We start from the raw sequence: 25,053 nt of genomic DNA, 5'->3' as shown, positions 1-25,053 counted from the left end.
CCATAATTCATGAGCTTCCTTTTATATTTTTTTTTCTTTTCCTTGAGCAGCTGTGAGTTCTGAACCACGAGCTGAGCGCAGCGCAGCAGACACTGCTGGGACCAGAGGAGCAGTTGGAGGAGAGAGCGGTACCGTGTTGTCATTGCTGTTCTCTGCTGCCTTTCATTGTCCCCAGCCTCCTTTCTCTGTCACCCACCTGTTGTTTTCCCTTGGGACCGCTGAGTTCCCTCACAACCACCAACACACCGACCGTGTCCCCAAATGCTGCATCTCTGCAGGTCTGGAACCCACCCTCCCTGGGCAGCTCTGCCAATGCAGCACCGCTCTCTGGAGAAGAAATTCTTCCCTAATGCCCAGCAGTGATGTGGGCACCCACATGCATGGAGCTGGTGGTGCTCAGGGCAGCTTCATGGCAGTGATGGACAGAGTGCAGCTGGGTTCAATGCACAGATGCTATAGGAGGCACTGAGTTTTGTGCTTCCTATCATAGAACAGTTCGGGTTGGGAAGGAACTCTGAGATCACCGAGCCTGACTGCTCGGTTGGATTGATTGTCAGCAGAAAGAGACGTGCAGCAGCAGAAGCTCTGCTCTGAGGGCCTGCAGCCACCTGCACGCAGATAAATACTCGAGGTGAGGAGTGGAGGAGGCTTCAAGCAGCTCCGCTGCCTGCAAGATGCATTTCTGCTTCTAGCTCCTCCCCAAAGAGCACACAGAGGGGACAGTGGTAAGGTGTTATGTATTCATCAGATTGCATGTGATCATCCCTGTACAGTGCTGGTATCAGTATTAGATATGGAGGTTGGTGGCCCTGCACATGTCAGGGGACTTGGAACTTGATGATCCTCGAGGTCCCCTCCAACCCAAGCCATTCCATGATCCTGTGATTCTATGCTGGGTGTGAGGGGTCTGCTGTGATTCAGGCACATCCCTTGCACCCACATCTGTTTCCCCGCAGCCAGGCATGGTGTGCTGGCCGTGGGCCGTGACGTGCATGGGGTCAGCCCCAGCACTCAGACATGGCGAGAGTTGTGAACTAAAAGAGGGGAGGTTTAGGCTGGATATAAGGAAAAAGAACGGGGAGGTGTTGGCCCAGGGGGTCCAGAGAGGTGGTTGTGCCCCATCCCTGCAGACACCTGAGGTCAGGAGAGGCCCTGAGCACCTGGTGGAGCTGTGGGTGTCCCAGTTCACTGTGGGGAGTGGGACCTGAGGGCCTTTAAGGGTTTTTCCAACTGAAACAGTTCTGTGGTTCTACAAAAACACTGCACAATGCCCTCAGTGCAGTGTTGGAGGGGATCCCCGTTCTGAGCATGGGGTTCTGGGAGGGGCTTGGAGGAACCCTTGCTCCTCTCCTGCTTCTTCAGTGTGCAAAAGTTATAGGGGAAAAAAACAAAAACAAAAACAAAATAGCAAACAAACCCAAATCCAACCAACCGAACCCAACCACTTCATCAGCAGCAGTTGGACGGGGGCCCACAGCACAGTCTGGCGCAGCCTGGCACGGCGCAGATGGGAATCCTATATGAGGCTCCTGACTCACCGCACAAAAAACAACGGATGGCACAGAGGCGGCGCTGCCCGAGCAGCCCTTCCCTTCCCTGTGCTCTCAGCCCCATGGGCCCAAGTGTGCCCAGGGAGCAGCACAGCCATGCCCGGTGCGTGGCCAAAGCCGCGGGGTGAGGAGGTGGGTGCCGCAATTGGGGTTTGCCCCCTCCCCTGGATACTGATTTCCCATTGCTCCTGACGCGCCGTGCTTTTTGATCCACCTGGGTCATGGCCGCCAAGGGGCCAGCGCTAATGATATGCTAATGAGGCTAGGGCAATCAATGAGCCTTTAATCAGGTTGTCGATTTCCACCGCGGGTGCTTCTGGACTCCAGTTGCAGTTTTAATGTGCAGGGGTCTTTGGGGCCATTTGTCACAGCGGGGCTGGGCTCTGAGTGGACACCTGTTGGCATTTATAATCACTATCATCATCATTTAAAGATATAAAGTAAATTTAAAGTGGTTTTTGGGGATTGGAGCATCCTTGCGGTGCTGCTCTCTGTCCTGGCACTGAGCCGAAGCTTGCTGCTCCAGGTGGCACGGAGGGATGCTGCACCCATGGCACACAGGGGTCCCTCTGCCCCAGCTGAGGAAGCCCTGAGGGTGCAGACATGGGGTGAGCAGCACAGCATGGCATGGCACAGCTCTGTATGGCACAGCATGGCACAGCATGGCACTGCATGGCACTGCATGGCATGGCACATCTCAGCATGAAATGGCAGCACTCAACATGACGTGGCACAGTATGCTATGGCACAGCATTGGCACAGTGTAGCTCAGCACAGCATGGCACAGCACAGCTCCAGTGTGAGCTAGGCCAGGGCAGGGATGGCACCGTTGTCCCAGCATGGTCCCCATTGCTGGGATGGGTTTGGGTCATCGCTGCGCTTTTCCACCGCTGTGCTCCCTTTGTCAGTGAGAACAGTCTTTTCTTCACACTTATTAAGCCCTAATTTTCATCTTATTCATTACTACCGACTCATTAAGCTGGCAAGGAATTAAACGAGGTGAAATGAAAAGAACTGAAAGCAGACGGGAGGGTCTGGGGGGTTTGGCTTTTCTTAAAAAGAGACCAGAACATAATCTCCCTGGATTAAGCAGGTGAGAGTGACTAACCCTGCAGAAGGGCAGGGAAGACTTAATGAGGAAGCTGCTAATGAAGTAGAGATGCCATGGGACCCTGGGGGTCCCCATTCCCCGGCCCTCCTGGTGCTGGGACCCCATTGACACCTCCATGCCCATGGTGAAGGCAGTGCACACATCGCACCTCACCCACTCGCTTGCACTGGTCTTACTGGTTCTTACTGGTTTTAGAGCTCCCCCACACACAGGCAGAGACATCCCCATGGCCTCCGCTGCCTGGTGCTCCCAGGTCCTTCTCCTGATCCTTGTGGCTGTGGGTTGGTTCCCACCCCATCATCGCTCCCAGCCCTGCTTCGCATTCAGTGCTTCCCCGTTTAAACGGTGACCCCGCCGCACTCCCATTCATTTTGATGCATTTGGGATCGTAAGAGGCTGTTATTTTATGATGGATTAACGATGCTGTATTTGCTTTCAGCCTGTTTTACAGTGCCCCAAGTGCCTCGGCTATAACTCTTCCGTTTGTTTGCTTTATTATCCTAACAGGCTGCTCACGGAGATTACTGCGAAAGCACCTTTCTCCCCACCACGTGCCCCTGCAGAGAGGCCGGGGCCAGGATCCCACAGCAAGGAGAAAGCTGCAACGGCTGGAATACAGGCCTGGTGATGTGGGATGCTCTGTGGGATGCCCTGTGATACCCTGTAGGATGCTGTGGGATGCCCTGCAGGGTGGTGCAGGATTCCGGGGGGATGCTCTGTAGGATACTGTGTAGGATGCTGCAGGATGCTCTGCAGAATAATCTGCAGGCCAGGGAGCAGCAAGAGAAGGAGTGGGCATAGGAAGCCATAGCAGCTTTCATTTGGTGTCCTCTGTACATCTATCCACATGCATGCAAGGAGCCAAGGGCTCAGGAGAGGCACTGTGGAGCTGCAGGTTGTCACATCCATCCCCTCCATCCTCACCGCCCTGCTCCATCCTCCATCCAAGGAAGGGGTGACCTTGGAGGCAGCCCCAGCCCCACTCTTCTCCGGATGTTCCGCTCCATCCTTGCACGGTCCCTCTCCTCCCTCAGGGCCGATGTATTTGCGGTGCAGAGCTGTGCTAATAACTCCCATTAGCACCTCTGGCTGATGGACGGCAGCGCCAGGGGCCAGATTCAATTTCTGCTGAAAGCCCGAGTGCTAATTTCCAGCTGCAAAGATCAACCAAGAGCTTTGGGGACTGAAGTGCTGGGTGGAGGGGGAAATGAGAAATGAAAGAGGAAGATAAACATGAGAGTCATACAAAACAAATAGCTGGCAGTAACTGCATTAAATCAGACATTTTTTAAAGGAAATATTAAAATATTAACTATGTAATTAAGTACTTATTAATTAAAAAGGAAGCATGCCGCATTGAGCTGAGCACAGCTTTAATCAAGTCAAGTGCAACTTCTTGTTTAGATCAGCAGACCCGGACCTGGCTCCCCAGGACCTTGGCTTGGGTCTTCAGACCGAAGCACTGGGAATCCTCAGACCTCCAAGGGAAGATACTTAGTGGAAGATTTCCTAATAGGAGGAGGAAAAAGACCTGAAAGTCCCTACATTCCCTGCCCTTAGGGAGCTGGAGCTACCTGGGCTGGGCAGAGCACCCTGGGGCAGCAGATAGGTCTGCACAACTGGGAGCCGCCATCACAGCTCCAGCATCTTGGCTGGTGGGCAATCCCTACATTTCTGTGACATCCAAACCTTTCTGTGGCACAGAAGGACGTGGCTCAGCAGGCATGGTGGTGATGGGTCAACGGTTGGACTTGGTGAACGTAGAGGTCATTTCCAGCCTCAGTGATCCCATGATTCTATGACCTCAAGAAGGTCTTTTCCACTCCGGATTATCCTGTGATTCCACGATGTCATGAAGGTCTTCTCAGCCTAGGTGATTTCATGATCTCATGAAGGTCTCTTCCAAAGGTCTCTTCCAACCTCAAGGATTCCATGACCTCATGAAGTTCTTTCCAATCTGGGTAGTCCTGTGACTCCATGATCTCACGAAGGCCTTCTCCAACCTGGATGATCCTGACCCTACATCACACCAGGGGAGGCTGACACTGAGCACTGGGTGGCCAAGACCTGGCAGCGGCTGCAAATGGAAGCGGTGGCATCCCCAACCCTGGAGGCGTTTAGGAGAGGCGTGGATGTGGCCCTAAGGGACACAATCACATCCCACAGCTGCTCTGTCCCCACGCAGGGACGCAGTGCCACCAGCCCCAGAGCTGTCACTCGCTTGGCACTGCAGGGGTCACATTGAGCCCCATGGCAGCAGTTGAGCCGTTGGCTGCTTCTGACAACTCATCCGTCACAGAGCGGGGCCAGCGGCTGCGAGACGCCGTGGAAGGGAGAGAATTAAAAGAGGGAGAGAGAAAGAGCAATCAATACATTATTTAACAGCAGGAATGCAAATGACAAAAAATTAATGAGGCCTCTTCCCCCCCCCCCCCTCCACCCCTTCCCCCAACCCTCCTTTGCAGTGAGATTGCTGACAAATTCTCTGGAAAATATCAAAACAGCCGGAGGGTGTAACCTGCCAGAGTGATGCACCATTATCTATTATTGATGGAAACCTTGACACGTTCCCTTTAAAAAAGGAGAGGGAAAGGGAGGGAGAGAGGGGAAAAAAATTGCATCTAATCTTTGTTTTAAAGCTGCAGTCACTCCTTTTCTCTCCCCCGAGGGTGGATGAGACGCTCAGGTCTGCACACCCAGCAGCTATGGAGGCAGCACATGGCGCTTCTCCCCCGTGGTGGTCCCATAGAGTCCACTAATTGTCACTTAACGATGAAGTAGGGCTGAGCTCATGGAAGTGGAACCAGGGATGGGGTCTGGAGTCCCCGGGGTAGGAGGGGAGCAGAGCATCAAAGCAGGGTGGCGTAGGGCAGGGGTGGGATTCCTCCTAGGAAAATCACCCAGCGCAGCGCGTTGGCTGCACTGCTGAGTGGGGAGAGGCAGGAGGCAGCGTGGAGCAGCTATCAAGCACACACTGCAGGGATTAATACTTTATAAATGTCATTGGCCTCCTGACAAGCTCCTGTATAATCCTTTTATTTGGCCTCTGAGAGCAAAACCCTCCAAACCTCTCAGCTCCCTCTTCCCACCTGTGCCACCCTCCCTGCGCTGTGTTGTCCCCACGCTGTCCCCATGCAGCAGGGATGTTTGTGGAGCCACTTCTCCTGGGTTTCTAATCTCATTTCCTTTACTCCCGCTGTCACTTCACAAGGTGTTGCCCTCCAACCACACCAGTGCCTCTTGTCCTGGCACTGCAAGGGCAGCCCGTGCTCCCAGGCATCTCCACTTGTCGCTTTGTATGCCTCTGCCATGCCCTCCTTATTTTCCCCTCTCTCCCACCCCCTCCCAAACTAAACAGGCCTAAGTCTTTTTAATCTCTTCTCATGGATTATTGATAATATTTGTTGCACTCCTTTGGATCTTTTCCATTTCTGCTGCATCTTTGCTGAAGAGGAGCAAGGAGCGCTGACTCCTGCTGAAGGTGAAGTTGATAAAGTCAGGATGTTTCTAGCTTTGCTTCCTCTTCCTCCACCCCAAACCCCTCTGGCTTATGGGGAAGGGGCTGTTCCTGCTCATTGCTTATCCCTGGGCCTGGGGCAGCAACTCCAGCTGCTTCCCTAAGGGCTCATTGCAGCTTAGACCCACCCGCATGCAGCAAGAGCTATGCCATCCAGCCACCGCCTGCACCAGGTTTATCAGAAATGGAGCTAAATAAACCCTGAAGGATTTGGAGTTAAATGATTCCCCGGGCAGGCTGGATTAACAAAGACTGAAAGGAACGAAACTGGTAGCAATGACAGGAGAGGTGAGTGCTGGGATGGGGCCATCGCACAGCTGAGATGCTCCAGCAGCAGGGCATGCAGGCTCCACCTTGGGCGAGGACATCAGCTATTCACAGAGCTGAAGGTCACCCCTGGACAGCTGCAGGGGGCAGAGAGCAGCCACTGCAGTGCTGGAAATGCCACATCCAGCCCAGAGCATTCTCTTCTGCTTTTCCATTGTCTGTCTGCTAAAGAAAGCTTTGTTGGCAAACAGACTTCCTGGGATGTTTCTCTCTGCTGCTAATACGGTGCAAAAAAAAAGAAGAAAAAAAAAAGATAGAGAAAAAACAATAATAAAAAGAACTCAACATAAAATCCCAGCCAGAATCAGAGGTCAAGTCTGAGAATAAAAGAAACAAGAAAAAGAAAAGGAGGAGGGAAAACGGCACTAAACAACCCTTCGGTGCTGAGAAATAATGGTTTGAAGTTTGCATCATTACCAGGGCTACGTGCCCCACATTGGCAATGGCTTCAGGCTGCGATCTGTGGCATGATGGAGACAGCGTGGGGTCGGGCAGCCCTGCTCTGCGGATGGGACAGCCTGCTCCTCACCTCACAGACATCACAGGGTCCCTCTCTCCATCCTCCCAGGTCTCTGCGCCCACTGTCTGCGCACAACCTGCTGCTGGAAGGTGGGCAGGTGGCACTGTGCCTTGGGAGTGAGGTCTGCCCACCTGGGATGCAGGAGCAGGGCTGTCACCTCCGATTGCGTTTTTCTCCAGGTGACCTCTGTGTCCATAATGGGATTTTTACGATTTGACTTTGGAATATTGATTTTGATTTCCTTTTTTGATTCATTCTGGTTTTGCTCTTTCCAGCGGGGGGAGGAGGAGGGGCACAGGGCACCTTCAGCTTCCTCCATAGGGTGAAGCAGGCAGGGTCACCTGGAAGCCCAGCTGAGTTTTGGGGAGCACTTTGCATGGAGCAATGACGTGGCTGTGAGATGGGTGGATCTTTTCTAATTTTGCTGCCAGGTCCTCATGGGCTGCTGCAACACAGGGCCGGTGGCACCCAGCTCCTTGGGAACAGCAGTGGTGGATAATGGGAGAAAATTCTGCAAAATTCTCCCAACCTTATTCTTTTCCTTTCTCCATTTCCAGTTTTTTCCTCAAATCCAGCTGCACTGCCTGTCAGTGGTCTCACTGATGCAGAGCAGCAGCAGCTGGGACAGCAGAGATGGCCTTGGGACTATGCATGACCCCAAGAAGATGCACTCAGGATCTGCAAGTGGCAGTGAGTGCCCAGGACAGGCTGAGAGCAAGGAGGGTTCCCTGCACCTTCCCCATCCCCACTGACAGCCCACAGCCTCAACTTGTAGGTGAAGACCAGCTCGGTGGAGCTGCCAGAAGTTCTTCCTTATCCTGAGCACCAAGCGTTCAGCATCCCTTCTGGTTTTGGTGTCTCACTCCTTCGGGAGATTTGTGGCGGTGGGGAGGAAAAAGCAAAGGCAGTGAGGCAGCAGGGCAGGGAGCAGGACTGGGTTTGTGCCCAGGCACACAGAACCGGACCCGGCCGCCCCCATCCCCGTTAGTGGGCTCCCAGCCAGGGCTCGGAGGTCGCTGTGCCCATCACCCGGCATCTGCTGCCCTCTAGAGCCCGCACCCGAGCGGAGAAGGAGAAAGCCGGTGGGAAAATCAAGTCCCGGCAATGACGGGTCAGCGATGGGACATCTGGCAGGGCTGCAAAGCAGTCCCAGGGCCGCACGGCTGCGGGTGCAGCAGGACAGGCATCGCTGAATGGGAAAATCCCATCTCCGTCAGCCAGGTGCTCGTGTCTTGCTCATGTCTCTGTGCTGAATTGTCCTACAGCCAGGACCACCAGCTAGATGCTGTCAGCACACTGAGTAAAACTGCAGGGTGCCGAGGTTGAAATTGGGGATGTGCTCTAAATGGAAGACTTGCAGTCCATCTCACACACGTGTTTTTGCAGGGAACAGATGCAGATGCTCTGACCTCACCTGCTTCATCTCCCAGCTCTGGCCCCTCCTGCACCATTCCTCTGCATCTCTTATTAGCCCCACCTGCACTCCTTTCCTGAGCAGCTCCTCTCCATCTCACCGCTATCTATCCTGCCACTGCACACACAGAGAGGAGTTGAATCTATTAACAGGTGGTGGGAATCCTGTCCCTCGTTTGCTTCCACCAACATGTTTTCATCTCTCCCCAGTTCAAAGGGAGGGGTTGTGTTGGCAGTGGCAATATCAGGTCACCGCATTGTGTCTGTCACTTGGGCTTCGTTGTGCTTAGAATCAGAGCCATGGAGGTTGGAAAAAACCCTCTGGGATCCAATGCCCAACCCCACTGTGCCCACTGCCACCTCCCTCAGTGCCACATCCCTCAGTGCCACATCCCCGCGGCTCTGGGGGGTGAAACGGTGACAGCAGCACTTATTGAATGGGACACTGAATTACCGAACCTCGGCACTGCTGCAGGGACAGACAGGCACCGCCCGGCCTTGCAAGCGGAGGGGAGCAGAACGAGGGATGGGGATGGGAGGGAACAGCCCGGGAGAGGGGAAGGGAAGGGCACTAGAGGGCAGGAGCGCTCTGCCGTGATTGCAAGGCTCGGAAATCGCGTCGTCGCTTCTTGCACAACATCCCATCTCGGTGGGTCAGCTGCAGGATGTGACCCTGGGGCTGTAGCACGTCTCTGTGCTGCCCGGCTGCTGCTGGCACGTTTGCTGCCGACTGTTTCCCCCCAGTAAAGAAACATCGTGGGAAGAGCTCAGTTTGCCGCCCCTCTCCTGCTGCTGGGAGGACATCAGGGCTCTCATCTGGGTGCAGAGCAGCCCTGCAGCGCCAGCACGACCTGACGCAGCCGCTCGGCTCTGTGCTCTCTTTCTTCCCTTGCCCAACTCTGACAGCCCTGCAGCGGTTTCTTCCTTCCTGCACGCTCCCTGCTCACAGCAGCACGATGTGCCGCAGCTCCCGCCTGCTGTCACCGCCACAAACGGGGTGGCAGCACAGCTTACAGCCACGTAAATGAGAGAAGTCAGGGCGCCGCTGCGTTCATGCTGTCAATACAGCGACGGAAAGGAGCTCATTTCCCAGCACATCCACGGCCCTTCCACAGCCGTAAACGGCCGCTCCAACTGCTGCCTCTTCCCGCTAGAGGGAACCAGCTTCTGTCCGGCACCGACAGCCGGCACAGCGCACCGGGAGCAAGTGACAGCAAGGCGCAGGGCGGCCGCAGGGCGCTGCCTTCAGGAGCGACGCGTTCCAGAGCAGCAGGGAAGCGGCGCCGAGGGGCGCGGCGGGGTGGGGCTGTGGGGTGAGAAGGGCTTCTCCTTCCTTCGCGACTCCGAGAGCTGGGAAAACGCGCGCGATGAGCGGCCGACGGGGCGGAGCGGAGCGGCCATGCTCGCAGCGCACCGCCTCCCTCAGGGCCGGCCCCGCTCGCGGCGCCTGGCTGCGCTTCCCGAGGCGGCCGGCAGGCGGCGCTGCGGCCCGGCCCGGCGCGCGTGTGCGTGTGTGGCGGGAGCCCCCGGGCCGCCTCTTCCCCTCGCGGCCCGGCGGAGCTGGGCGGGGGGCGGGAGCGCTGCCTGCCTGCCTGCCTGCCGCCGAGCCCCAGGGGCCGCCGCGGCGCCTTTCCCGGATCGCGGCCGGCCGGCGGCAGCGGGAGGAGGCGGCAGTGGCGGGGCCGCGGCCGCTCGCTGGCTCCTGGCGCGGCCGGGCCTGAGCGCCGAGCCCCGGCTCCGACATGTCCGGCAAGATCGAGAAAGCAGGTGAGCGGCGGGAGGCCCGGCGGGGCGGCGGCGCTTCTCCTCCCCGCCCTCCGCGTTGCGGCCCGGAGCTGCAGCCGCTGCCGCTGCTGCTTGGCGCGGGCCCGGCGCGGCCCTGGGGCGGGGGATGGCGGCGGGCCGGGCGGCTTCTGGGCCGGTTGGGGCTGCTGTCAGGCCGGGCGGCGGGGAGGGCTGCCGAGCCGAGCCGAGCCGAGCCCCGCAGCAGTGCCGCGCTCCCTCGCTGGTTTCCTGGTGGATTTTCCTGTTGGATTTCTTTTTTTCTCCTTTTTTCTTTTTCTTTTATCTCCTCAGGCTTTGTGTCCTCTGGTCCGTTTCTCCTTTTTATTTCGTTTTTCTTCCTTTCCTTTCTCCGTTTATTTGCCGTTGTTTTGTTTCCTTCTCCCCTCGCCCCCCTCCCCCCCTTTTCGCACCGTCCTTTCAGTCTATAGCAGAGCATCACAGCAGAGCTGCAGCGCTTCGGGCCCTGCACGCAGTGATTAATGGCAACTTCTCCAACTTCCCCCGTGTTTGTGCACGATCGGAACAGACTGATCCGTGGGCAGACAGCACAGGGAAGGGCTCGGCTGCAGCTGCCCCTTTTGGGGCTCTCCATGAGCCTGGGAAGCACCCAGCACACGCCGTGCAGTGCTTCTCAGCTGTCACTGGAGGTGCCCCCATTCCTCCCATTGCAGTACAGTGAAAGCCTCAATTACCGCTTTGCAAATCAGGCGCTGAAGTTATTTGGTTTAATTACGTCGCATTTAATTAGTAGAGGAAAAAACAATGCTTTTTGGTGGTCTCTTATTGTAAGGAGCAGCTCGATGCTTTCCTAGCAGGGCCTTGCAGCAGCGTGAGTCAGACGTGTGAAGTGCAGCACTGGGGCTTCCCAAGGCAGTGCTTTAGGAAGATCTCTGCTTCAGAGGAGCAGGGCCCGGAGCAGCCCTCCATGGCTTTGGTCACTCGATCCTGGTTTGTGCTGTGCTGTACAAGAAGGCAGCCCCTTGTGCTGCGGTTCTGGAGCAGCCTCCAGGGAGGAGCACCTCCAGGCGGTGCGGCACACAGGCGTGCTTCCAGCTCTCAGCACTCAGTCACTGTCTAACAAGTGTGCCTCGCATCATGGGACAGATGCTGTTCCAGAAATATCAGAGGTTAATCTGATGCACCATCCCTTACATAGCATCGCAGTGTAACGCTTTGCTTGGGGGGTTCTGGCTCTTTCTTTTCCATGCTTATTGGTGCATCACTGCCACTTTTCCTCCTGGAAGCGGGTTAACAATGTAAGGAAGGGGTGAGCAGCACCCATAGAGCTGGGGCCAGCTTTGAACCAGTGGCCACTTCTTTCCATTAGAAGTGAGCTTTCCATTAGAAGGGGCTTTAGTAAATGCTGACAGTTCTATAGCCAGTAATTGCAGATGTGAAAAATAAGTGACCACGTTTTGTTTATTCGCGTGCAGTAAATAACCCTGTGAGAATAGTAAATAGAGCTCCACCCCAGCGAAGCAGCGTGAAGAGTTCAAACGCTGGAAGATGACTCTGTAGACACACACAAACGCGGTGCGGTTCCGTGTACAATAGAACAGAAAGGCCAAAAATACCACACAAAACCCAAACGCTGCGCAGCGTAGGAGACCCGGCCTTGCAACACACTCAACTCCCAGTGAAGAACTCAAGACATCATGCAGGATCCGTGCCCAGGTCAGTGTACAGATTTGAAGATGCCGTGGGTGAAGTCTTAATGCGGAGGCGTGCTGTAGTGGGTGCGGAGCGTGGTGGTGATTTGCTGAATAAGAGAAAGTGTAAATGTGGGGAACTGTGCTCTTTCAACTGCTTGTGTTTGCATTTCTTTAAGGAGGGTGTTATTAAGAGAGGGAAAAAAAACGTAGTCTAAGTATAAACTGGAGGAGAAGAGATGGGGAAAGGAGGGAAGGAGGGCTGGAAGGCAGCTGCTTTGGTACGGAGTGCTCTAGGTCACAATTTGAGTGTTGGAACTTATGACTGACACAAAGAGTTTGGTGAACAGGGTCAATGTGTAAACACAGCCTGTAATACTGCAGTAATTCTGGGATAATATTTGTCCGAATGTATACAGTGGTAGAACAAAGGATGCGGAGTCATGGAACAAATGCTGTGAGATCTGAGATCTGCTTGTTTATGTTTGTGTGTGTTTTTTTTCTTATGGGAACCGAAAGACAAGCAGGACCCACTGTGCTGTAAATAAAAGAGGCTGTTGCCTGATAATGTGTCTTCTTGAATGGCTTTGGAATGGTTTGGAGCTTTGGTTTGACGATCTGCATATTCATACAGAATGAGAAAGCAGTCATCTAGCCAGGCTGTGGGGCTACAACAATATTATTAGAGTTAGATCCCTAGAGATCTTATGTACCTCCCTGGGTTTTTAAATGAAACACGTTGTCAACACTTAATAAAATACAAAAATAAATGATGATACATAATAGCTCCTGTCCACCAGGGAGGGGAGGACGGGGCTCCCTCAGGAGCCTCTCAGTTCTGCTCTGCGCTCAACAGAAGGGCCACTGTGCAGTGATTCGTAGCACGGCTTTGGAGTGAAGGGGATCCATCTGGTAGTGCAGAACAAGGCGCTGTGTTTCAGTTTTAGCAGTTCTAGAGTCCCTGTTTTTCGGGCTCCAGCCAGACTTCCAAATACTTTCTGAAAACAGAACCCCTTTGACCCAAGGAGGAAGGATAGCATCCGGCCTTTGGTTGTTCTTTGCTCTAGAACTGATGCATCTGTAATTTTGGTCTTCACTTACAGAAGATACTTGTTCCTTCCAAAGCAGGGCTGCCAAGAAAGCAGAGGAGGCCACAGATTCTGCTTGGTTTTCCTGTTACCATGGCAATAGGTGAATTCCTGTATTTATTTACCTGATGGATTACACGCTTCAGGGAGTTGAACAATTCTGCGTCGTACAGAGAGAATAAGAGAGCAGTGAGACACCGTCAGGTCTGAAATACAGGCTTTTCCACAGAGAGTATCTGTTCATTAATGCCCTTTATTAAAACCAAAGACATATGGATGCTGTATCTTGAACGTTTCTTCTACTTGATGCTTTCCATCATCATCTTGTGACTTCTTGCTGGCTTTTCACATCCCTTGTAAGCTTGCCTTTTCGATAGCCATCTGCTAAGGGCTGTTTGAGACCGCTGTTCCAAGCATTCATCTGCCTGGAGTGCAGTCAGTTCTCTCTGTTCAGCTCAGGACCCAACTGGAGGTATTCCCAGCAGACCAGAATGCTGTTGTCTTCACCTTTTTCTGATATGTGTTTGCTTGATAAGCAAATTCACCTCTGAAGTCTCATCCAGCGTTTGTAATATAAACATCAAGGGAGGAATCCTGTTCTTAAGGAAAGTAGCACAATCCCAGGGACAGATCATTCCCATCTTTAGGGGACCTTTACTGTTCATGTGCAGCCTTGCATGCTGTTTTACACTGCTCAGAATCATGCTTGGCATGTGGTTTACTGGGATCTTATTTCTGCAAAGGGTGTTTTTTGGGCTGCAGCCATCTCTTGGGTCAGTCTTAGACCAGAAATAATCCTGAATATGTGGGTTTTTTTCTACACCCACTCAATTCTCTGCAGTGTCTGTTTTTTCAGTTGAGGATCAGGTGAGTTAATAGACACAGTTCTGTCCTGGTTTGGTTGTGCCCTCACTGCTGTGCTGTATTTTTGAGTCTAAGTGAAGGCTTTCAAGTTGGAACTTCAGCAGTTGGCCAACAGAAGCGGTTTCTGTAGTGGTGGTTTTCAAACCAAGTAAGAACACCCTATGGAGTTTTTATCCTGGAGTCTGAGAATGAAACTCCCCTGCAGAGTCAGTGCACAGTCCTGAATGCAGTGTGGTTCCAATCCTTCCTTCCTCATGCTGCAGTTCGTGCTGCAGGCTGCTCAGACAGCAGCATCCCACGTGTGTTTTATTGCAGCTTGTTTCGTAAGCGTCAACAGTCCCATCTAGTTCTATGCAGATGTGAAGTACAAGATGACTGCTATTCAGTGCTCCTTAGGAAATGGTACAGAGTGGAATTTTGCATTTTTGGGTAAGTCAGTGTAGGTTGGACAGGTGTTGTGCTGGGCAGCATCAGCTCTGATGTGTGCAGAAATGCAGCCTGCAGGAGGAATGGTGCGAGGCTGAGGTATTCATGGCAGTTGTAAGAAGGAAGTGGGCAAGGAGTGGGGAAGAAGGACAGCTGAAGTCTGCTGGAATGCACAGCAGCTGGGTTGTGCCTTAGTCAATGAAAGAGCAGAAACTGGAAACAATTGCTAAATTTATTTTCAGTGCAAGCAATGGTTTTCCTTGAACCGCAGTGACTAAATATATCTGTTTGTGTGGCTCTGTGTGGGGGTAACTCCTACTGGCTCTTGCTAACCTTCTGGCACGCAGGGATGTGTGGAAGGTCACTGTCAGTCACAGCACTGTGCTGATGTCTCTCATAGAATGGCCTGGGTTGGAAAGGCCCACAACGCTCATCTGGTTCCAACCCCCTGCTGTGTGCAGGGTCACCAACCAGCAGACCAGGCTGCCCAGAGCCACATCCAGCCCGGCCTTGAATGCCTGCAGGGATGGGGCATCCACTCTCATCACAGTTTCACCTGCAGAGAGTGTTTCCCCATTTGCTGTCCACCAGCATGGCTTTCATGGTTTTAGTTACTGCAGTGTTGTGTGAGTGGAGGAAATCTGATGTTCCATCCCAGGGAAGGGTGTCCATCTGTAATGCTTTTTTAGCTGCTGCCTTAACAACTCTCCTTCTCAGTGATGCAAAGTCATGGGTCTTATTTAAACATAGGTTAGCCCTTGATTTATTCCAAAATAAGGTAGACTGTGTTGTGTGTCTATAGAGTGAATAGGGAAAAGGCAAAGAGGACAAGAAGAGGAAAGTGTCAGGGAGGAGGCAATTTGCAGCTGTCGTGGGAGCTTGTTGGAAGGCACAGAGGCAGAAGGTGAATTTCAGCTGCAGGTTGGGACGTGCTGCCAAAGGAATGCTCTGCACTTCTGCTATTACACTGCTGCAGAGTGACACGTTGACAGCTCTGTTAGCTGGCGTGGAGCACCTGTTCTAAAAATGCATTTCTGATCTCTCCTTGTGGTGGGTGATTCTGATGCTCGTGGAGGGGGTGATTTTGTCTCTGTGAAAAAGAAATGGTGTCCCCACATATGCAGAGATGCTTATGTGAAGCATCCCAGGAAGGTTGGTGGATGAGGTTGTTGGTACTCTTTTACTTGTTTATTTCACTTAGAGGTCTTCAAGTCCTCTGTTTGCTATTACGTTGATACTACAGCTCATCTTCCTTGGAGTTTGTCAAACAGTGCTCTTGTGTTGAGAGCAAGGGAGAAGTGGATATGCACAGGAGCAGGAGAAGAGGTGGTTTGTATTCCAAATAAACTTCCAATTCATGTCTCGTGTGGACGAACAACATGGGATAATTCTGTTCTGAAAGAGAATAAATGACATTTTTCTTCATAGGTTTCTGAAAAGACAAGGGAAAGCATCAACAGAGCCTTAAGGTTAAGGAACAGTTAGGAAGAGCTGGCAAGTTTCAAGTAAAAAGGTGCTGCTGCTTGCTTGGTTGATTAAGCCTTGGCAGAGTGTACCAATAGACTAAATACATAGCTGCAGGTCTGTCAAATGGCGTTTGCAGGTAGTCTTCAATGGCTGGTAGCAAAGCAGAGCGTTTGCAATGCCTGTTGTTTCATCCCTCACCCTTTGGTGCATTTGTTGTGCTTCCCAGCCTGCCATTTTGTCCTGTCCTTACTGACACAGAGGGGACAGAACAGCCACAGGAGTTAATTCCATATTTAGAAAGTTTCCTTTACGAACCAAACATCGTTTAATAAAGGGCATGCAGGGGAATCAATATTTTCATTCTGGATGTACAGTACATTGCAACCGATGCCAGACAGCTGTGTTAGGTGAATCCTGCTGGTGGGCAGCGCAGAACAGGACAGCACTGCTTAGAACAGCTTTTGCTGGGTGATACGTTACCCTTTTCTTTTGTGTTCTGGCTTTATTCACATAAATTTGATTGTTTGTGCATGGGGAAATAAAACACAGATGGTTTTCCATCCACTGTTTGCCTGACTTTCCAACGCAACCTGGGTCTCGTCACCAGGAGTGATGAGTGCTAAAACTTTCACAAGCAAAGAAATACCCATTTTTGGATATTTTTGACATTTAAATGATTTTTCTGTGTTTGTGTGTACGGATTCTGCTTTTCTGATTAGAAGATGCCCTAAACTAAATGACATGCAGACAAAAATAGTAAGTTTGAGGAACCAGGAAGGTTTCCCAACAGTGTCAGTTAGTGCTCACCTATGAATTTATGAGGACTTTAATAAAGAGCATTGTCTGTCTGTATAAATACTCTTGGAAAAGGCAAATGGAATCTTAGGTTAAGCCTGAAGCCAGATGCAGGAGAGGCTTAATTGGTAGCATCTTTTCCTATGGAAACATGACTGCTCATCCTCCTTTCTTATAACTCTTAGGCCTACGGCCAGACCGAGTCATTTTTCAGAGGACTTGCTGATCTAAAGTTCTGTATGTTTTCTGAAGAAGACTGAGCAGAAGAAAGAGACTGCAAATCATGCCTGTATTGTGGCAGAAGGGAAGATGCTGCCGTCCTGTATTCCATTTGGCCATCCAGCATCGTTCCAGAAGTGCTAGCTGGTGCTGCTGGTTCAAGTGTGACTTCTGGGGATGGATCAGAGGGGCAGACAGGGACAGGGAAGGTGGGTGAATGCTGAAGTATCCCAGCAAAAGTGGCAAATGACCTCGTGAGAACCATGTGAAGAGAGGTCGGGTCCCTTGACTGTGCGTTTCCAGATAGACTTTAAACAAAGATGTTTGTGCTCCCGTCTGTCTCGGGTGAAAGCAGTTATAGGAATGCTTTAAATATACATTGGCAGCTCTTACTCGTAGGTTTTCTCCTGAATTACAGCCTTGTTCAGCAGACCTCAAATCTTAGGTGTACATTTCACTGTAATACAGCTAGGGCTCCTTGGAGACATCAGGTATACCGCAAGTGAGATGCATGAAATTCTCTCTTGGCTTTTGTTTGGCTGGCAGCCTGGGAAGTGATGTGAGGGATTGTGGCCATCTGTGCCCAGTGCAGGCATAGTGCTCAGCACTGCCTGGGGCTGCCTGATTTTGGGGCTGTTCAGTGAACCAACGACGTACCTGGCAGTTGCTCAGGATTGTCTGTGTCCAGGGTTACCACCAGGATGGTGTTTTACACTTCTTGTCCTGGTCAAAGTTCAGGTGATGCAAGAAGAATGCCAGGGACCCGGGATGATGGCTGGCAGGTCAGTTTGTCTGCAGATCCTAAGCAGCTCTAGCAGCAAGGTGTGTAATTGCACTAGCATCAATCAAAGCCACATCTGAAGGTTGGTGAGTGCTGATGTCATTGTTTTGATGCTTCTCAAGTTCAGCAAGTACTCACAGCTTGTGTAAATAATAACACGTGGGATGGCAGCTATGGATCACGTGGTCTAATGGAGCCCTGCTGGCAGGAGCCAAAAAATTCTCCCATCATGTGAAAGCATGACTGATTCCAAAACCATTCTGTGCACGCTGTGTTAATGTGGCTGCTGATGGGGGTCAGGCTCTGAGTCTGGGGTCCAGAGCTGGCAACTTACACAAAATAGCTGCAAGGTTAGCAGTGTTGTGGCTTGCCCCATGGGGAGAGCTCACAGGCTGTGGTGTTTTATTATTATTATTATATATATTTTTTTAATCATTTAATTCGTGAGGTACTTCACATCTTTGGCAACCCAGTATCATGTTTCAAGCATTATCATAACATGAAAACAAAGGAATGCAAGAAATGATCGTGCTCAATAGCATAAACTTAATGAAGCTGTTCAACCTTCTCACATCCAGAACAGGAGCACCGCGTTGATGCTGCATGTTGTGGAGTTAGCTTTTGGGATGGTAACAAATCACAGAATGGGTTCCTCTTTCTGTCCTCCGGTGCCCTTGAAGGGGTCATGTGGTTAAATTCCTCAATATTTTTGCAGCTGTGGTTGTGGTTTATTAACTGATGCTGCTTAAAGAGGGGTCTGTGTCTGCAGCACAGTTTTCATTACTCATCTGTCGATACTTCCAGGGTAAAACAAATTGGTCTGGGTAGAGAGGCTTTGCTCTTCTGTGTAAATGCTCCGGCTTATTTTTCTTCCTCCCCCTATTTCACCAAAGGAGAGGATATGGAATAGTTTCTGATGCACTGTGTGGTTGTGTTGCACTGGGTAGGAAGGCCTGGCCCGCTTTGTCCATCAGGATTATTTTAAGCTCTGATGTTTAGATTTTGTTAAATGAACCAGAAAGAATTGAAAGCATCTCTCTTTCCCAAAATATTCCAAATCATACAGCTGTAAAATGCCCTTTATCCTGAATCATACCAGAAGAATTGCCAGGGTTACTCTTTTGCAATGGGTAAAAAGTGATTTCTGACTCAAGTTTCAGTAATTTGCTTGTCAGGAGAACTCTATTTGAGATTACAGTTATTATTTTTTGTTCCATATTTTGCAAAACCGAAAATGAGATGAACCATAATCATGATGTTGCTGTGTTTACTGCTGCAAGCTGCAGGTATTGCAGTAATTGTGTTGGCTGCTGGATGAAACCTGGGAGGCAATTTATCTGCCTTTGCTTTAGCACAATAATTGCAAATGAAAGACACGTCTGATTGTGAAGCTCTGCAGAAGAAAAAGTAACTGCTGTGAGAGAGGGGAATGGTTCTTGTGTTGGTGCCCAGTGTGGCAGAGTGCAGGGCAGTGGTGACCTGGGCTGCAGGGATGCAGTGTGGCAGGGCGACTGGAGCAGGCAGCAGGGGCAGGGAGGCCGTGGCACTCATGGCACCAGGAGCACTGTCTCGCTTTGCCACCCACTTCTTGAATCTCATCCCTGGCTGTGACAAATGTTTAACAGAACAGCAGCCAGCCTAGTGGCTAGTGCTTGCTTTTTGTGCATTTCATCCCTGGCTGTGACAAATGTTTAACAGAGCAGCAGCCAGCCTAGTGGCTAGTGCTTGCTTTTTGTGCATTTTGGGGTAAATACCGGAGTCCTTGTCCTTGTTCTCTGTTGTCTGTTCTGTTTTTGCTTTGCTTTCATCCTGTCTTGGGAAATTATGTTGGAGAAGGAACCTGCACAGTGTTTTCCCGTGCAAGAAGATACCAGGAACTGCAGCCCAGCCCGGGTAAGGAATTCCCAGCTGTAAGTCCTGTGTGTGCCTTTGGACCTTAATGGCACAAGGTGTTTGCAGGTAAGCTGGTGCCAAGTGCCATCATGCAGACCTGTTCTTTGCTGTGGCGTTATGATGGGAAATGTTTTAAAGCATGGCCTGCACAAGAGTGCTTTGTGACACCTCCAGCAAGAAGGAAAATAAAGCCTCTGCCGTGCTGAGCTGTTTGTTAGCTGCAAGTGTGAGCACCTCGTAGGAGATGAGAACTGATCGGTGGGTTATGCCAAGTGCTTCTCCTGGGATGAATAACATCAGCTTTAAGAAGGTGAGCTGCAGGTGGTTTTGAATGAAGGAGAGATCAGTTTGGACGCGCCGTTCATTTTGGTAGCCTGGAGCTGCTGACCTCACGTGGAGTGGCAGAAATGATTTCAATTGAGACTGAAAGAAAGGCACTGTGCTGTGTCCGTGTTGGACTGGTGCACCAGCACTGCGTTCCCCTGTTAGGCTGAAGGCTCTTTCTCTCCACAAGGTCAAGCAAAGCTTCCAGATGTGGAGGAGAAACGCTGTAAACTCCTCAATGAGAAGACTTAGCTTGAAAGGCAGGGTTAGACACTACTGTCAGATTGCATGTGCGTCTTTACTCATCTTTCTTGGCACAGAGGTGGCAGTGCATGTGTTTCCTCAGTTTTGGCTGTAAAGTTTGAAGAAAAAAGAAAAAAGACTGGAATGAAAAATGAAGTTCAGGGATACATGAACAAGCTGTGTCAGTAAAGTCCACTGTTCTGTGTAGCTGTGCAGCCTGTCAGATCACTGCAGTGAGACGCTCTTTACAAATGCTTTTGTGTCTTATCTGTTGACTCATCCATCTAACACTTATAGTAGCATTTCAGTACTGAATTATAAAGCCAGCAATTGAAACAAGGCTGTTCTTGGGCTGCTTTAATCAACAGATGCAATTAATACAATAATGTTTGTACTCTCACCCTGTCTCACTGCAGCTCATTGTGGGCAGCGCTGCTAGACAAGGAGATCTGTGTGGCTGTACAAGAGCTCACAAACATTTGTGTTCAGCATAAGATCAGCACTGACAGAGTTTCAGACCTCTCCATGGTTGGCAGTCAGCCCCACTGCTTCTACAAGCAACGTTATTGAGAGGTTAAAACCAAATCTGCAGCACTTCTAATTCAGTTTACAGTTTTACGTGATGCTGGGATTTCTTCTTGGTGCAGAACATGGGGAGCGTAACAGGAAAGCTCAGATGGGTTTTATTCATGTGTGAATCTGGGACAGTGGTGGAAATATGGTTTGGGCTCAGATATTTATTCCTGCATTAGAACAATGCGAGTCCCATATCGGTGCTTCTCAGGAGCTCCTTACCCTGGGAACTTGTATAAAACATCTTCCCTTTCAGCTGTATCATATTGAGCGTGTGCTGGGTGTAACCAGTGTTTAAGGGAGTGTCGGTGGCACACAGCCAGTTGATATGTAAACCCTATCATGACTTGTTTTAAAGAGAGTCTGGGTTTCTGTGCTGAGATATATTGATGGTATTTTTTTTTCACGGCAGGAAGTAATGCTAACTCCAGCAATTGCCAGAGCAGCTGTTCTTTGGGAGCGAGCTGTAAGAAAAGTCTTGTGAAAGCCTTAAGATCAGTGGGAAGCAGCATGAGCTCGAATGATCCGCTGTCAAATGATCTGCACTCAAATCTGGTTAAACCCTATCAATAACTGCTTTCATGTTTTCACTGCCTTAGTATTTTATATTGGAAAAAAGTTTCTGGTTCTTACGGTGTCAAAGTCTGGAGGATAGTTTACTGAGAGGTATTTAACTTCAGGCTGGTTAATGTTTGTAAGGGCTTGTCTGGACACTCCCCAGACTCTTGCTCCAGGGTACAAATTTACTTCATTTATCCTATGCTGAGTTGATGTAGCAGCTTCTGTGGCTGTGAGCAGTGCTCTCTCCTGGTTCCATGGCTTTTAGGATTTCCTAGTGCTGGTGTTCCTTGGCCTGACTTTCAGCCAGCCTCAGTTACACAGCTTTCACCTGCAGTTGATCTCTTATACACTTAGACTCAGTGTCATGCTTCCCTAGCTCAGCTTCTGAGATATTTCCAGCCCACGGTTCAGTACTTCCTTCATGTTGCCATTGAACTCTGTGTTTGAATTGCAATTGCTTTTCTTTCTGTTGTCTTTGACACGAGGATGTCATTTCTGCTTTGTCACCTCTGACCACCTTTTGCTTCTCCTAGCTTTTAGTTTTCTCCCACATACACTCTCAATGTTTGTAGCACATCCTGCCCAGATGTGTCATGAGGCTTTGACTCAGCACTGTTGTTCTGGAGATGGTAGGGATGTGTCCCCAAATAGTGCTACGTGTTTCACAGCAAGGGGACGAGCAGTGGAGTTTCTCTTGGTGCTGAACGTGGCTCATGAGGGTGGTAGCAGTGGGAAATGTGGGATGTCCTGGATTATTTTGAGAAACAAAACTCCGTTTCCTTTGATGTAATAACTGCATGAATCAGAAAGGAAAGTGAGTAATAGTTTCTTTGAGTTTATCTAGAGCTTTATATTTTCGGAGCATTGTGCAAGCATTTACTCTGTCCTTTTTGCTCTGTGATGGGTGGTGATGAAAAGTGCTGCATGCAGTGAGGCGGGAACAGTAAGTACAGCTTCCACCTTGGTTTCATTTAATGTTAGATTTAAGCTGCTGCTTTGATCGGATGGTGTCTACTCCACGAGCTCCTTTTGGCTGCTCAGTTTCTTGCTAGAGCTGTGGATCCTTTCAGTTGGATCTCGCATCACGTTTTTAAGGTGTTTGAGGTCTTGCTGGCTGGTGAGAGTGACAGACACAGCGCTGCATAGCACAGCATCACTTTGTTTGTAGGAAGGTGCAGGTATGTTGTGTGCACACAGCATGCCACCTAGAGGAGCGGAGCAGGCCGGCAAGGCTGTAGCTGGGATCTGTTGGCCAGATGTGGGAGGCTGTGCTAAGTACATCTGCAAGCTGTGTATTCTGTGACCCTGCCTCTGGTACGCTCACCTGGTCAAGTCTGAGAACATCCTTAGGCAGCCAGTTTTCCATCAGCTCTTCTCAACAAAAGTTGCACAATCTTTACATGATTTAGCTCTCTAGTTTTGCTGATCCTAATTTTTCCCTGAGTCTTGAGAATCTGAAATTAAATTGAGGATCTCACCTCAAACGTTCTGTGGGAATTAGGGTGAGGAATCTAGCACAAGGTGTGTTTTGATGGGATGGTGCTCTCCAAGCTCTGTGCTTTTTTTGGCTTGTATGTTGTAATTTCTTTTGCAGAAGACTCATAAATTTCCCAGAAGATTATCCTAATTTCCAGAGTCTCAAAGTCTGAGGTGTAATTAAGCACTTAATTTGATGAGGGTTTTTAAATGTGTTGCTGGTCTACTGGCAGCTTGGGGAAATGCTTCCATCTGCAGCCCAGCTTCCCTTGTGTAGGTTCAAGCTCACAAAGCCGATGTATATTTAGAAGTGCCAGAGCTAAAGCCTACCAGACAGGCTTCAGAAAATTGCTCCAAATTTATGCCTTCTGAGTAGGTCAGAGCCAAATTTGAAAGAAGCCCACCTTTCCTGAAGGAGGTTCGAGTGGTTGTTAGGGAGATGGCAGATTTTCATTAACACGTGGGCATCGGGCAATTTTAACAATGCATTTGATCACTGACAAATTGCATTTAGTTTCCCTCATTTCCACAAATTACAGCAATCAATGCATCCAACAGGGAAGCTATTATTTTATTTCTTTGAAACGGAAAAGCATTTCTTTGTTAGTTCGTGTTTACTGTCCTCTGTACCTCAGGAGCAAAGCCTGTATCTTGCTTCTATTAGCAAGGTGGGTTCCATGAGAGACTTGATGGTGGGAACCGTTGTTCCTTAGCAGTCTCCTAGCCTGAGCCAGGCCACCATCCGGAGCTGAGAGCTGTCAGGTAACAGCACAGTAGGTTTGAGCAGACAATATTTCCTCTTTAGGACAGAAATCTATTTTTGATCCGTGCTGGAGATGCTGCAAGAAGGTCATAAGCAGTGACTTACATTCAGAGGGGTCTAAACCAGAAATGATGATGACTGGGTTGAGTTTTTCTTTTTTATGCTGTTTCAGGCTACAGCTTGTAGTTGCCTCTGATTAAGTTTGTATTTTCAGCTAGGATTTCTCCCAGGCAAGTGAAACATCTCCCCCCAGCTCCCAGCATTTCAACTTTTACTCTCAGAACCTCCAGAGCACACTTGAAGACTTCATTTGAGTTGACCCCCATGTATTTCCATCAGGACATTAGGGTGGCCTTCCCATTTCCTGCTATTCTCAGCTTAACTTTTCCTGTTACGGGAATACAAAAACAAAAAAGAAAGCTGTTAGTCATATGTTAAAGCAACCAGCCCAAAGCCATTCGGAAGAGCATCCTCTTGGTGTCACTGTACGGGGCCTTGTGTCAGCATCTGTTCTGGCTGTGGAATCCTATATGGACTGATCCAGGGCTCGCCATGCATTGCTCTCTCCCTAACACACATCTCTTTCTGCTGATAACTTTCTGGCCTCTGGGCTACTGACAGCTGTTGTCCACTTGCTGCTAATTAAGAAAGCAGCATGAGGAATGGCAGTGTGGATTGGAGAGATTGAACCCCCTCTCAGCAACAAACTGTTTCAGCCTGATTAAAAAGTCTGACTGACAGCTGGGCAGCCTTTTTTCCTTCCCTGTCTGTTGAGCCCCTCAGAAGATAGCCTACTTGCTATCAAACTCTTAATGATGGGCTCTCCCTTATTTTTTAGATCCTGTAACAATAAGCAATGTCAGAACAGATTAACTATTGAAATAATGGGCACGTGTGAAATGTAAGCCTGAATAAAGCCACATATTTAACATGCAAAGCACTGTGTGCATCTGTGCTCTTACATAGAAATTCAAATGTAGGTCGTATTTTTAAGATAAAATGACACATCTTGGAAATGTAGAACTAGCTCAGAAATGAAGATCATCATAAACAAGCAGCACTTACATGGATGCACTGAGCGGATTTCAGAGATGGTCTTTGTTTGTTTAAGGATTTTCCTTGTTTGTTTTGTTTCCTTCTTTGGTTTCCTTGCTTTGTTTTCTCTTGGTTCTCCTCGGGTCCCAGCAGGTGCTCTTTTGTATAATATGGCTTTGCTGTGATTTTTATGATCCAGCAATAGCATGGGCCTGAACTCTGGAATTCCCTTTCTGGGCTGTGCTTCCATGGAGGCAGAATGGTAATACTGACATGAAGGTAACAGAAAATTGTGAACAGTCGGCCAACAGATGTAAATTAAGGTGATGGAAATTGTCCTGAAGCAGCGATGCTCTCTGAAGCTCTTCATGCCCTGGAATATATCATGACTGTATTTCAGATCTGTACAATTCAGTTTGAATTCTTATCTGCTCTCCCGGGACTCTGCATAGCCTCTAGCATGCTTTGGAAGCAGGGTAGTTTGCTCTCATATCTGGTCTATAATTTCTTCTTTTGTGGTTTTTCTCGTGCTCGGCTGTTACCTTTTGCCCTGGAGATGACTGTCTCTTTGTACAGTAATGCAACACGATCGGATGTTGTGTGTTTGTAGCTACCTGAACTAGGCAGATTCTCTGGGATGTGAGTGGTCCAAGAGTATGAACGTGCTCTGATG

General features: G+C 50.0%; 1 protein-coding gene across 1 annotated transcript in view; it reads left to right on the top strand.

Annotated features, from left to right (window-relative positions):
* Positions 1–10,180: 10,180 nt before the first annotated feature.
* The window catches only part of RAPGEF1 (Rap guanine nucleotide exchange factor 1), a gene marked incomplete at both ends in the record, with an annotated part of 74,595 nt that continues 59,722 nt past the window's right edge, over positions 10,181–25,053 (top strand). Inside the window, 1 exon segment of the mRNA XM_079544701.1 lies at positions 10,181–10,205. Within this exon segment, the coding sequence (XP_079400827.1) occupies positions 10,181–10,205 (25 nt within the window).

The sequence above is a fragment of the Tetrao urogallus genome (assembly GCF_951394365.1).
Source record: "Tetrao urogallus genome assembly, chromosome: 19".
Lineage (NCBI taxonomy): Eukaryota > Metazoa > Chordata > Aves > Galliformes > Phasianidae > Tetrao > Tetrao urogallus.
Note: the sequence above shows the minus strand (reverse complement) of the source record. Positions and strands in the feature narration are given on the sequence as shown.